The sequence below is a fragment of the Pagrus major genome, chromosome 9, assembly GCF_040436345.1.
Source record: "Pagrus major chromosome 9, Pma_NU_1.0".
Classification (NCBI taxonomy): Eukaryota; Metazoa; Chordata; class Actinopteri; order Spariformes; family Sparidae; genus Pagrus; species Pagrus major.
The window spans coordinates 19,014,095-19,026,601 of NC_133223.1; the positions used below are offsets into that span (position 1 = coordinate 19,014,095).

Consider the following 12,507-nt stretch of genomic DNA (forward strand, 5'->3'; position numbering starts at 1 on the left):
CTACACCACTCTATAGATCTCAAAGCAGTAATATGGAAAAGTAGAGCTAAAATAAAATTAAAGCATACTTTTCAGTAATACAGTATAGTAGTCAACTATAAGTGACTATTTAATGATGTATTTCATGTCATAGAACAAAATGTGTAAATATCTTAAGCCTGTGGTCACCACAGACTTTATTTCAGGCATTTAACCAAAAACCCCTTAAAAATACATCGAATTTGAGACAAAGGAACAGGATGTGCAAAAAAATGCGAGCTGATTTCTGGGTTTTAAGACTACAAACTACACAACTATACAGATCTCAAAGCAGTAATGTGGAAAAGTAGAGCTAAAATAAAAATTACAGCACACTTTCCAGTAAAAACAAATAGTAAAGCGTCTGGTAGGCTGCTGGTACATTGCAGGTTTTTAACAACGTGTGTGGACATGACATGGAGAGGTTATAAACAGCACTTTAATGTGTTGTAAGTCGCTGTACTTGAGTCACTGAAAGTATAGGCTTCTGTGATGTGTTTGGGGGTTTTTGCAGCATATTGTACGCTGGCATGAAATTCCAAATGAGCGCATATCCCGATAATACTCAGTGTCGGTGCACAAGGCTGGGACTTATCCTTACCCGAGGTGGAGGGAACTAAGCCCCCTGGGAGCAACGTCACTCCCTTTGGCACATCAACCACCGACTGTCCGCTGCATGCGCCCAAACGCAGCACCACAGAGGACGTCAGGATCGCACCCATCCTCGACGCGAAATGCTTTGCGAACTGCATGTAACTCCAGCGATCCTCCCCGATTCCGTGCGTTTCGGCGAGGAGGCATTCACACGCTCGGGCATACAAACGGGCTAAAGTACTCCTCGGCTGAAGTGGGAAGGTCATTTAAAGTGGGAAGAGAGCGCTCGTCTGTGTGGCTATGGTCTGTGGTAGAGGAAGCAGCACGACGAGCCAACATCTGTAACTTCGGGATTTACTTGTAAAGGCGCTTCTGCTGAAGGATCGTGGGGATATTCAGTGTATAAACATGCCTGTGAGAAGAGGTCACGTTGCGCCACAAAACACATTCCTTGGATTGATTATTCGGAAATTCGAGGGTCAGAGTGAGTATCTTTCTTTATGCTGCTCGCAGAGAGAGAACACAATGTTTTTGGCAGATTCATGTGAAGTCCTGTGATAAAGTGTTTCCCTTTGATTGGAAAAACACATCTTTTAGGATGACTTTCTTTCTTTGGTAGGCAAGCAAAAGACTTAATTGAGTTAATTGAATTGATTTTTTTATATGAGGTTTGGTGAACAACATCACCAGTAGTGCAGGAACTGAATTCAGTGTGCAGCCTATAGCCTATCATTAGCAGATTCAATTTTGCAGATTCTCACCTGAGAAAATAAGAATCTACAAAATGAATCTTAAACAGCAGGCTGCTTATGTGTCTATACTTAACTTGATAACTGATTGGTTTTATTTGTGAGCTGACCCCATGAGGTCACACATTAAACATACATACATACAAACACATAAACACACAAATTCATGCTTTTTCTTTTCACACAGACCGGAAATTTGTGATAGCCAATGCCAGGGTGGAGAACTGTGCCATCATCTACTGCAACGACGGCTTCTGCGAGATGACTGGCTTCTCAAGACCAGACATCATGCAGAAGCCGTGCACCTGCGACTTCCTCCACGGTGACCTCACCGACAAGGAGGCCATCAGCCAGGTGTCCCAGGCGGTGCTTGGGTCAGAGGAGCGCAAGGTGGAGATCACCTACTACCGGAAGGATGGTGAGTGGGTGTCCTGGCACAAAAAGTGTGGCTGTCACAGCGTGCCCGTAAGCCCAGAGGGGTTTTTGTTTTTCAGGTGCACCTGAGGAAAGCGCCTACTGCAGCTCCTCACTATGTCCTTATACTAACCCGCAAGAGTCAGTTGCAGGATGTGCTTCAGATTTACTCCTGGCTGAGGGAAAACAGTCAGCTCTGAAATAACTCCTTTGTCCAAGTTTGTGCCATAGGTATTCATGTACAGATACAGATCATTTTGACCTCCTCCTTGTGCATCAGGAAGCTAGTTAGGATAGTCCAAAACCATGAAAAAAATAATTCTAATAAAAAACATGTTGCTTCGTATAATAATCAGCATTAGAAAATGGCATGTTGTGATGTGGTGTGAAAATGGTATAAAATTAGTGTTATTATGTTTGGTTGTATGCATTACAGAGGAGGTTTAAAGGTGCAATATTATACATATAATAATATATAATAATATAATAATATCATCTACAGTTAACTAAAATCATCAACAGAGTGTGAAATAACAGTTATAATAATATAATAACAAATAACAACAATTCATTTATTGTGTTGGAGAGATATCTACTGAAGTTAGCATGCTAACCAGCTAGCCGCGAGCCTGAAAACCTCTTTCTCCCACCAGTCCATAGCTCCTGTGCAAACAGTGCAAACACCAACACTCCCCTGGTAGTCCAGCTAGCTGCACGGCTAACTGAGCTAACAAGCTAACAGTAGCTACAGTCGTGGATGTATGAGAAGAATACAGTTAGCAGCGGTTAGCAGTTACTCTTGTGATACACTGCACGTGTTTTAGGGGGGTATGACATTCAAGGTAGCCAATTCTTACATACTGCACCTTTAATAGGCAGCGCGTCAGACTTAACAGTCATAAAGCCCAGTGTGAGAAAGTACTGAGACACAGCAGCAGAATCCTTTTGGCGCCTGCCTTGATTCATAGCATCATGTGGCTGGGTGACATTCAACAAAAGGTCTGGTGTGCACCTCTTGGTTTTGGATTTAACACAGAAATAGAAAAGGGTGAACTGTGGCTGTAGCTGATATATCAAAATATAACATGAGAAAGTTGTATCTGCTGTCCTGTGAAGTTTAGTATGTGTTCTGACTCTGGCTGTACACTTTTCAAATGAAAAACACTCACTGTGAATTTAAAGAACCATGATTTACAAAGCCATGTTTGCAGCAAAGGTGTACAGCCGCTTTACTAGATGGTGGATCAATCCGCTAATCTGTACAATTGCTGTGCATGTGATAGGCTCCAGCTTTGCCAGCTTTGCATAAAAACGCTCTCCTTTTTAATGCTAGACTGGTGTTTGTCATTCATTTTTAGCCAATCCTAGTTCTGGTATGAATGGTGCACTGCAGAGACAGCAATCCTGAATCAGAGAGAATTAATACGATGTTACCGCTCAGTGGCATAAATCCCCAGATTGACCACCTCCTGCCATGCTCTCATATGAGCTTTTCATGGTCAGCATGACATAGCTGCACAGAGTCAATCCAAAAGTGCTCCTCTTACAGAGCCGCACAACAAGTACAGGAATTTTATTTTAATTTAGCGCAAGTGGCGAAAATTGTTGCGTGCGATATTGTTGCTACTCCGAGTCTTTACTCAAAGACTACAAACAGCAACATATGAGGAGACTGAGCTTGAAAAAAGAGACATAATGTTTTATTTAATCATAAGGAGCCAGGGCTTTAATTTTTAATTGTGAGTTTGATTAGTTTCTAGGCCATGGATACATGTTTAATCTACCATCAGCAGCCATCAGCCGAGACGTTTTTATTTTTTTTGTTTTGTTTATTTGCTAATCAAGAAGAAGCCAAGAGCCAGCTGCTGCACTTTTAAAATAGATTGTTACAGAAACCTGCAAGACAATTACACAAAACACTCCAGGGCCTGTTTGTGAGAGCACGAACAGCTTGCCTTTTGACAAGCGGGATCTTAACTTCATTTAGTTTTCCAATCCTTCCCCGTCTGACACGCATGTGCCGCGCTCTGTCGAAACGTCATGTGGCCGTGTAATGTTTAAAGCGTGGCGGATGAGAGCCGCAGAAAACCTTCCAACATAATCGCTGCTCTCTGTCTCTTCACAGTCCTCCCCGGTGTGCATCACGGCTTCAAGACACAACTCTTAATACTCCTCAGAGGAATTTACAGTGAGCATGTGTGCTCATGAATAAAGATGTCAGGGGCTGACAGTGCAGTGACTGGGAATGAGCAGCTTACAGAGTAAATGCATTAAACTGGTATGGAGGACACAATCCACACGCTCCCACTGCTATAGGGGAATGAAACATTCATGGCATCCTTGAGAGCGATGGCCTTATTGATTCAACTCGCTCCTCAAATTGAAGCTGATGGGTGGAAAGAGGATGTGTTCAACATCTCCTCTCCTAACTGTGTTTCAAGTTATCAGTCCTCATGCAAATCAGTTAATCCGTTGTATTAAAACCGCTGTTTTCTACGCACCTACTGTACTTCGCGTAGCGAGCAGCATGTTTAAAAACAACATAAAATAAACTAGCATTAGCTCAGATATGTTACCAGATGTCACTATTTCTATTTCTCCCTGATTTGCACTCGTTGAATGAGGCTCTGCGGACATGCCTTAAATGCCATTGTTTAGAGGGATTGCAATGTGACATAGAGTAATTTGTTTTTCCTCTCCCGTCAATAACTGCAGTGGGAAATCTTTAAAAAGTAAGGTCAGGATTTTATGAAGGAAGCCATGTGACATCAGGAGCAACAAAGCTTTTGCTCTTTTCGCTAAAAAAAGGCAAAAAGTTAAGCAGCTTACGCGTATGCTTCGAAATTAAAAGTAGTGGAACAAAAGGGGGCCGTGAGAGCACAGCAAAGGCCTTTAGCACAAGGGCCCTTTTTTCATTTCATTTTCCTCTATGTGAGCAACCAAGACGGGTTGTGAGAGGAGATACCACACGCGCGCCCCTTCCTCCAACGATGATACATAATCAATGAGGTAAATGCTTTCCCTTGATGGCTTTGTAAAGCTATCCTATTCCACGGGGTGTAATAATACTTTGTACCTGAATGAGCGTTAACAAAAGGAAGCTGACACCGTGCAGAGAGAAGTTAAATGGATAATGGCTACATAACAGCGGCAGCTTAGCTAACCGTGCTGAATGATCTGGGACATGTGGTATGCGTGGGTGCAGGGTTTCATAGGTGACTCCCTGCCGAGGGGACTGAAGGGCCGCGTACCCCCGCTGAGGGGTTTTAGTGGCGGGGGAGCGAGGGACTGGGGGGACGCGGAGTGTCTACAGTGCACAAGGTGTGCTGCAGGACACTTGGATGAATACCCTTAAAAAGAGCACATCCATTTTTTATCGCGCTCAGCCCTCTTTGGTGTCTCGCAGTATGAGGTGAAACACACACAGAGCTTTCCTCATCAGGTTTCATCCGTTAGAGTAAAGTCAGCTTGTCCAAGTAGATGTAACAAATTAAAAAGCACATGGGGGGACTTTCCATCTCAGAGAGGAGACATTAATACGAGCTCCATTGCAGGAACATTTGCATTTTTATTAGATAATTGATGCTCTACTACCAATTACAATGCAAAACAAGTTCACTGGTAGAGAGAAGGAGCAGATGGAACACAATAACAATACAGGTCTTATTTTGCAGAGGATAGGAATGTTCATCCAGGGGCTATTTTTATCTCATAGGATTCTTGTACTGGAGGTGGTAATCTAATATTCCTCTCCATACCATCTGTGTTTTTCTCTTAATCAGTTACAGTAGGCTAACTTCAAGTTTTACCATTGCATTCAAATGCGCCAACATCTGTACCTAAATAAAAGATCACGGAGCAAAATATCATGAATTGATAAACACAAATGAAATGTAGTTTGAGCCCGAGCTGCTAGTTATCCCTGATGACTCTGGAGACACTGATTGAAGATGAAATTAGGCCAGGCTGTGTAGCTTACAGCGGTCTCACTGAGGCAAGATATTGCCACAAGGCTAAGCGACTCCAAACAAAGGGTTAGCTTGCATGGCCTCTGCCTACATGCCCTAGTCCCGATTGGCTACGCCCCAGTAACGTTGCGTATTGGCTTAAGCAGAATAGCCCTAAACGAGAAACATGTCAGATTTCATTAAACAAGACTCGCTACCAGGCAGTAGTCTGGGGCTGTACTGTTTAAAAGCTGCAGTTGTGGTGAGCACACTGGTGGAAGGATACTAAAACAAAAAATCATCATGTTTCTCGCTAAAGTAGATCAGCTTATGCAGATTAATATAAGGCCTGGATACATCTAAACAGAATAGGTTCAAATAAGAAGTAGATTCTCTTTTTGAAATACGATTTTAGCAAATGTGCAGCGGCGGTCGCGCTGAGACATGAATAAAAGCACTACTAATGTGTACATCGATCTCTTTCTTATCTCTTGATTTTCTGTAAGACATCGTCGAGTTTCACCAACACTCAGTTTGACCTGTGAGTCATCATTGTAAGAGCATCCAAAGGATCACTTGATTAAGCAGCAATGTTTTAATAATTGATGATGGAAATAGTATCAACAGTAATGAAATTTCCATCATGAAAAGGGAGCTAGTCTTAATACACTGTCCATTCATTCAAGCAGGTGTAAATAACATTTCTTGGCTAGCGGGGAAACACTCCTTATAAAGGTCAGGGAATTAATGGACACTCGCTGGTACAAACTGCACACGCTGTCAATGATGCTAACCGTGTCCAGCAGCTATGTTGTGCTGGGTTGAGTGTTGCGTGAGAATGGGAAAGTTCAATAGCCTAAAACACAACTGGTCAGCATTATTCAGTAGAACATGTATTGTACAACGGAGCTTATTTGTATTCATTAATACGCGGGTCAGAACAGTTAATCGTGTCGACTGTCATGACGGTTCAGTGGCCGAGAGAGTTAGAAGCACTGCAAGAAAAAGGAAGCGCGAGCAAATGGAGAAAACACAAGAAAAATGAATAATACATCTTCAACAATTAGACGTAGCGTACGTTGCATTTAGGAAAATAAAGTGCTGCACATACATAAAACATAAGCCAATTAAAAGACGCATTCACCAATTTGAAACATCATAATACAGCCGAAAGACAATACTCAGAAAATGCTGCAAGACAACAGAGAAGTTCCCAGAGACATTAAAAACAGATGGACACGCCTGAATGCATGATCTGATATTGGATAGTGAAGTGACACTACTATATATTTTAGCCTATTAACATTGTGCTTGCATGGTTCTGATAGTGCTGTACATAATGGCTACTCAAAGCAGCCACGGCCTTAATTAAGCATAACTTTAAGCTTTAATATAATTCAAACAGAATTTAGAATTAAGATTCAACCTCCGCACAGTTGTCATAAGTGAGGTAATTAGATATAACGACCAAAACACGTTTATTTCGGCTTTAAAAATTGTAATTTTTCAACATGAGGTCTTACGGGGATTGGCTCAGATTTGGAGCCAGTCTCATGTGGCCGCTCAAGGAGCTGAAGTTTTCAGTACTTCCACGTTCGTTTCATTTTTCCGATTGGTTTTCCTAGCATCTTCATCAGCTGCCCCCAGAACCTCTTTCTGTGGTTGACCTCAGTTCTAGACGATTTACAGCATTTCTGTATTTCCCTGCGTTTTCTACATTTGCTGTCTGTTGCTCTGTGCTGTGTGTCATTTGTCAAACTGTTGAATGTGATTCCTAATTTCCCAGAGGAGTCCACATTTGTCACAGTCTGAGAGCAGGGCTTTTACAATGTTTGACTTAATCGCTGTGTTTTCTCAGAGTAGTGTTTGCATTGTCAGTTCTTCATTCCCTTGTGCTCTTTTTTTTTTTGTTGCAGTGCATTTCGCTCTTTCGGCCATTAAGGAAGCCTGTTATGGTTGTTACACACTAGTTTGTACGAAATGTTGTCTGGCCACATCTAAAGCTACACTCACTCAAAGCCTGCCATCGCAGCGAGGGGCAAGACAAATGAATCATACAGACGAGATAACACACACTTTTTGACAGTCTTCTTACAGGCCTTGAGATAGTAGTTTCAGATGCTGCTTGACATTTTGACAGGTGCGTAGCTTGAAGTCTTCCGACGCCTTTAGATGGGGTAGAGGTCATGCAGCTGGACCTTATCAATCAAGCTATCACACTGACTGAATGGATGAGGAAAGCAAATAATTACTATGAGACCAAGAAAAAACACGAGAAGCATGAACGCAAAACACTTTTTCAATTTATAAATTGTGAAGATGCTAAAATGAAATGAGTTTAAAACACGCTGCACTAAAACATTTAATAACAATGAAACAGTAATGTGATTCCCTGTCACAAGTTGTTGAGATAGTCGTACATATGATACATTTCATATTATTTTTGTTGTATTTATTGGGGAAAAACGTATTTTGCAGAACCTTTTCCTCATTCTCCAACTATGTGCACCAAGTGTAGTAAACAGTAGCATCACAACAATTAGTAAATAGGTCAAATTACAAATCCGGCATTATTTCTGAGCGAATCTGGAGGAGACCGTAGCTTTTCATGAAACTGTCTGACAGTTTGTTTGTGACACTTCAGCTGAGAAGTCATGTCTGCCAAGACAATTTGTCAGTCGACGGGGGGTAGCATCACAGATCTAGGAAGTGGGACCTTTCCATCTGAATTCAGTTTTTCTTCACATTGAACTCCGTGGCTCGATTTTGAATTGAAATGAAAAGTTTGGTTTAAATTGAATTATTATTCAATGTTAGGTAATGACATTTAGTTAAGGCTCTCATTATAAGCCTTGACATGCCAGTAACACTCTTTTGAATGCGCACAAAACTCTCCATGGCTTCTACATTACCTAAATCAGTTTAAATGATTAAAATTTTCTTACATAATGAACAATTTGTTCATTCATGAAGTATCATGGGATGCTGTGAATCTTAATTAGTATTGCCACTGAATTAGGTTTAATTGAATAAGTAGAATTAAAAATAAGAAAAAAATAAGATCGAAGCTTTGGGTTCACTTTATTTTTCCCACCATAACCTCACTAGGCTTTTGACCTTTGTTGGAAGTCATTTCGAAGATGAATGACGCGGTTGTTCCCGATCAATGACGGAGGCCGTCTTTCTTCAGGGCATGAGTGGCTCCGCTGATCACATGGCTTACTGCCACTGATTCTGGATGGTGGAAAGAAAGACTCTCCCTGTTTTATTTGCACAAATTTACCCTCGCGCACCGAGGTAAGAGCGCTGTGGGCAAAAACGTGAGTTCTTTTAAAAACAAAAAAACGATTATGTAACAAAATAATTATCACAAAATTAGAACTGCATAGTCTGCTGATTTAACATAGCGAGGATAGAGAAGCTTTCCTTTGATCCATTTTGGTAGAGGTGACATTCAGCAGGAGACCAGATGAGAAGAGACCCCCATGGTTTAGCCTTTAAGCATGACCATTGTTTCCCCATCTGGTGAGGTAAACTCAAGCCCAGAAAGATTTCTGCTGCATTTACCATCCTGGCCGTTCACAAAGTAGAGTTCCATTTAATGGACAATAAATCTCTGTTGTTATTAACTAGTATTAATATTCAATGTATTATGATATTAGAGCTTATAACTTCATTTACTCAGAATTTCATTCGCACTTTGCATTTCTCTGGAAAAATGCACAGTTCCTTATTGGCAGTTCCTTATATATATATATATATATATATATATATATATATAGCAGGGAACCCCTAACCTCTATATTTAATGCACAGGTTATTTTTCTATTCAGAAAACAGCGAGACAGGGAGCTATATTTTGTGAAAATGTGCCTGAACAATGGAGCAAAGGGGACATCTGCATCATGAGGAGTAAAAATGTTGAAATCAAATGTTCTCATTCGCCTATTTTCTGTGTGCACTTCACTGGTGCTAATATAATACAGGATATCTCACACAGTGATGTGACAAGACATGTCTTGTCGTTTCACCTAGAACAAACAAAACAAAGCGAAACATTTCATTATTTATAATACTGTGAAATTGGAGGAGCTAAAAAAAAATATGGTATAACATATACAGTATATAATCTGCTTATCTTATCTTGAGTGGTTCAGTAAAAAGATTTGAAAAAAAAGTTTGTCTTGATGTACCTGGAAATACCTTTCTCAATATGTACACTCACAATAATAAAAGGATTTGTTGGAAATCATTTGCACATTTGAGTTGAAAAACAAGAAAGAAAATGTGGTTAGAAATCTGGCATTAGAAATACTGGTAATAATAATATCCCCCCTCATTTCCTGTCACCACTCCAGTGTCTTCTTTTGAATAAAGGGAAAACGTCCCAAAAATAACATCAGTAAGTGCAGTTTCTTTTTATTTTTGGAGAGAATTCATTTTTACGGACTTATCACTAACACGTTTAATTCCTGCAGGATTTATCAGATAATTAAAAGTCGATACAGAACAACTCTCTCGCTCAATTAGTTTCTCCTTCACTCGGAAAAGAGCGAGAACACTTTGAAATCAAACACATCAAAGTCAAAACCCGAAAAATGTTCCCTTTTATAGACAGGACAATGTAGAATTAAGTGACGGCTTTCTGGGAAATGCAGGAAAGTGCTTTTTATGAAAAGGGGATTTTCTGGGGGAGGACTCGCAGTTCTGCAGCGCTCTAAGCACCACTTCCACTTTACACCATAACATCGCCCGGCACCCATGACACCAGACAAGATGGGTGAGGAGTGCACACCCGCTGGTCTTATCATCCAAATACAGCAAGCATATGTGAGATTAATTCCCATCAATTCACATGAAACTTCTAAAAACATTTAATTCTACCCAGTTCTACCCTTATTTTATTTTATTTTTTTTACATTTTCTACCATATTAAAATCACATTATCATATCGACAGTGGTGACAATGCAGCGTTACTTCTGGGAGTTTTGATGCAGAAATCCTTCCAACAGAACTCTGGCATGTTGAGGCAGACCGAGCTTGTTATATTTAGTCAGACAGCAAGTCTACTGCTAATGAATGCTGCTGGCAGGGTGTCTGTGAGCCCTGCGGAGATTACACTGAACACGGGTAATATGTGTCCTCTGTGAGCAGGAGAACACAACAAGCCAGACAGACAGACCTACACAGGGAGACAAAGGGAAAGTTAGCATCAGTAATTTGGATTTAATAGGCCAGATGTTAAACACTACTACTGGTAAAAATGAAATTTTACTTTTTTGAATATGTAGATCTTTAATTATGTGCTGAAAATTAGAATAATTTCAAATAATAGAAAAAAAAGTGCTGTCATGGCAGCTTCCACAGACGGTCACTGAGAAATTATATGTCACCCTAGCTGGGTTGTAGCAATCGTGTTATTGTCGTTTAAGGTCCAGTGAGTATAAAGTTTCATTGGTGGGCAATTGTGCCTGCAGGCATCAACACAGCTCTAACCACTGCAGTTGAGAAATTGGGATATTCTGGGCTCAACACTAAGTTTAGATCATGGATTGTTTTCTGCTCCAGTGCTTCACGCGATCCTCTCCTCCAGTCATTACTCCTATGAGCACATTGCAATCCTCCAAATTGGCTGTAATCTGTCCTGCCTGTTTGATCTATTCTGCTAAACTCTGCCGTCTGCACCGTACTGCATCACATTCGTCCAACTTCTGCAAGCCCGCATTGTATTGCTCATTAATATACATGTGGCACATCTATATGGGCTCAAATAGGCGTGCAAATCACATGAACGCACACACACGTATGCTTTGTTTAACCCCTGGGCTTACTTATTTTATCTCGACTACTTCATTTGTTCTGACATGCAGGCATTGACCTTTAAATCGGATCAACTTTTCCTCAGTTTTCCCAACATTCATGTGAAACCAGAGGGAGGTGTTTGTCATTTTTACATTTCTGTTTATAAACAATCTCTCTAAAGGTCTCGACAACATCTTTTCCGATTGTGATAGGACTTATTGATACATTTCCCTTGAGTCTAATAGAGCTGCTGTGGATAAAACAAGACATAAGAGGACATCCCCATGGTTTCTCACCATTGTCCTACATTTTATGGACCAAACAACTCATCAATCAATAATGAAAATAATTGTTGGTTGAATCCCTCGAGCCTTATGTTGTTTTTCTATAGATTTAGGTCCAATAAAGACATCTTGAGACACACTGATCACAGGCGGAGAGATAATGTTTGATTCTTTCTCTTTTTGGCTTTGTCTCTTTTTCAGGGTCTGACTTTCAGTGCAACACTCACATAATCCCAGTGAAAAATGAGGAGGGCGTGGTGATGATGTTCATCTTAAATTTTGATTACGTCTTGGATGAGGAGAGTGACAACTCCACAGAGAAGATAAGCCCAACGTCCCCTACAAAGTCGGATCAAAGTGAGTATTTGATATACTATTCTGTCCTATAGAGTGCTGCAGGAATGAGAAATGAGTTAGCATTTCTGCTTTTCTGGTTCAGAAATGATATCAGTAAATACCACACACGTAAATTTTGAAGTTTTTACTAACAAGTGGCGAAATGAGACTACAGAAGCTGTCTGGGGCATCAACCCACGAGCAAAACCATATCCAAAAGATGTCAGTTCAACGTCTTTGACAATGTTTTACTTCATGCAGCAAAAGCTGCCGGATGGATTGAACCCTGAGCCTCAACCTCAATAGCTTGCATGAGGCGAGAAGTTCTTTAGACGTCTGCAACTGAAGTTGAAAAAGATTTC

The 12,507-nt window shown here is 40.7% G+C and overlaps 1 protein-coding gene across 1 annotated transcript in view; it reads left to right on the top strand.

Moving 5' to 3' along the window:
• Positions 1 to 1,020: 1,020 nt before the first annotated feature.
• LOC141002402 (voltage-gated inwardly rectifying potassium channel KCNH7-like) overlaps positions 1,021 to 12,507 on the top strand; it is a 43,677-nt gene continuing 32,190 nt past the window's right edge. The window contains exons 1-3 of the mRNA XM_073473722.1: positions 1,021 to 1,096; positions 1,549 to 1,779; positions 12,011 to 12,166. Of these exons, the coding sequence (XP_073329823.1) occupies positions 1,021 to 1,096; positions 1,549 to 1,779; positions 12,011 to 12,166 (463 nt within the window). The remainder of the gene's footprint in view (positions 1,097 to 1,548; positions 1,780 to 12,010; positions 12,167 to 12,507) is intronic.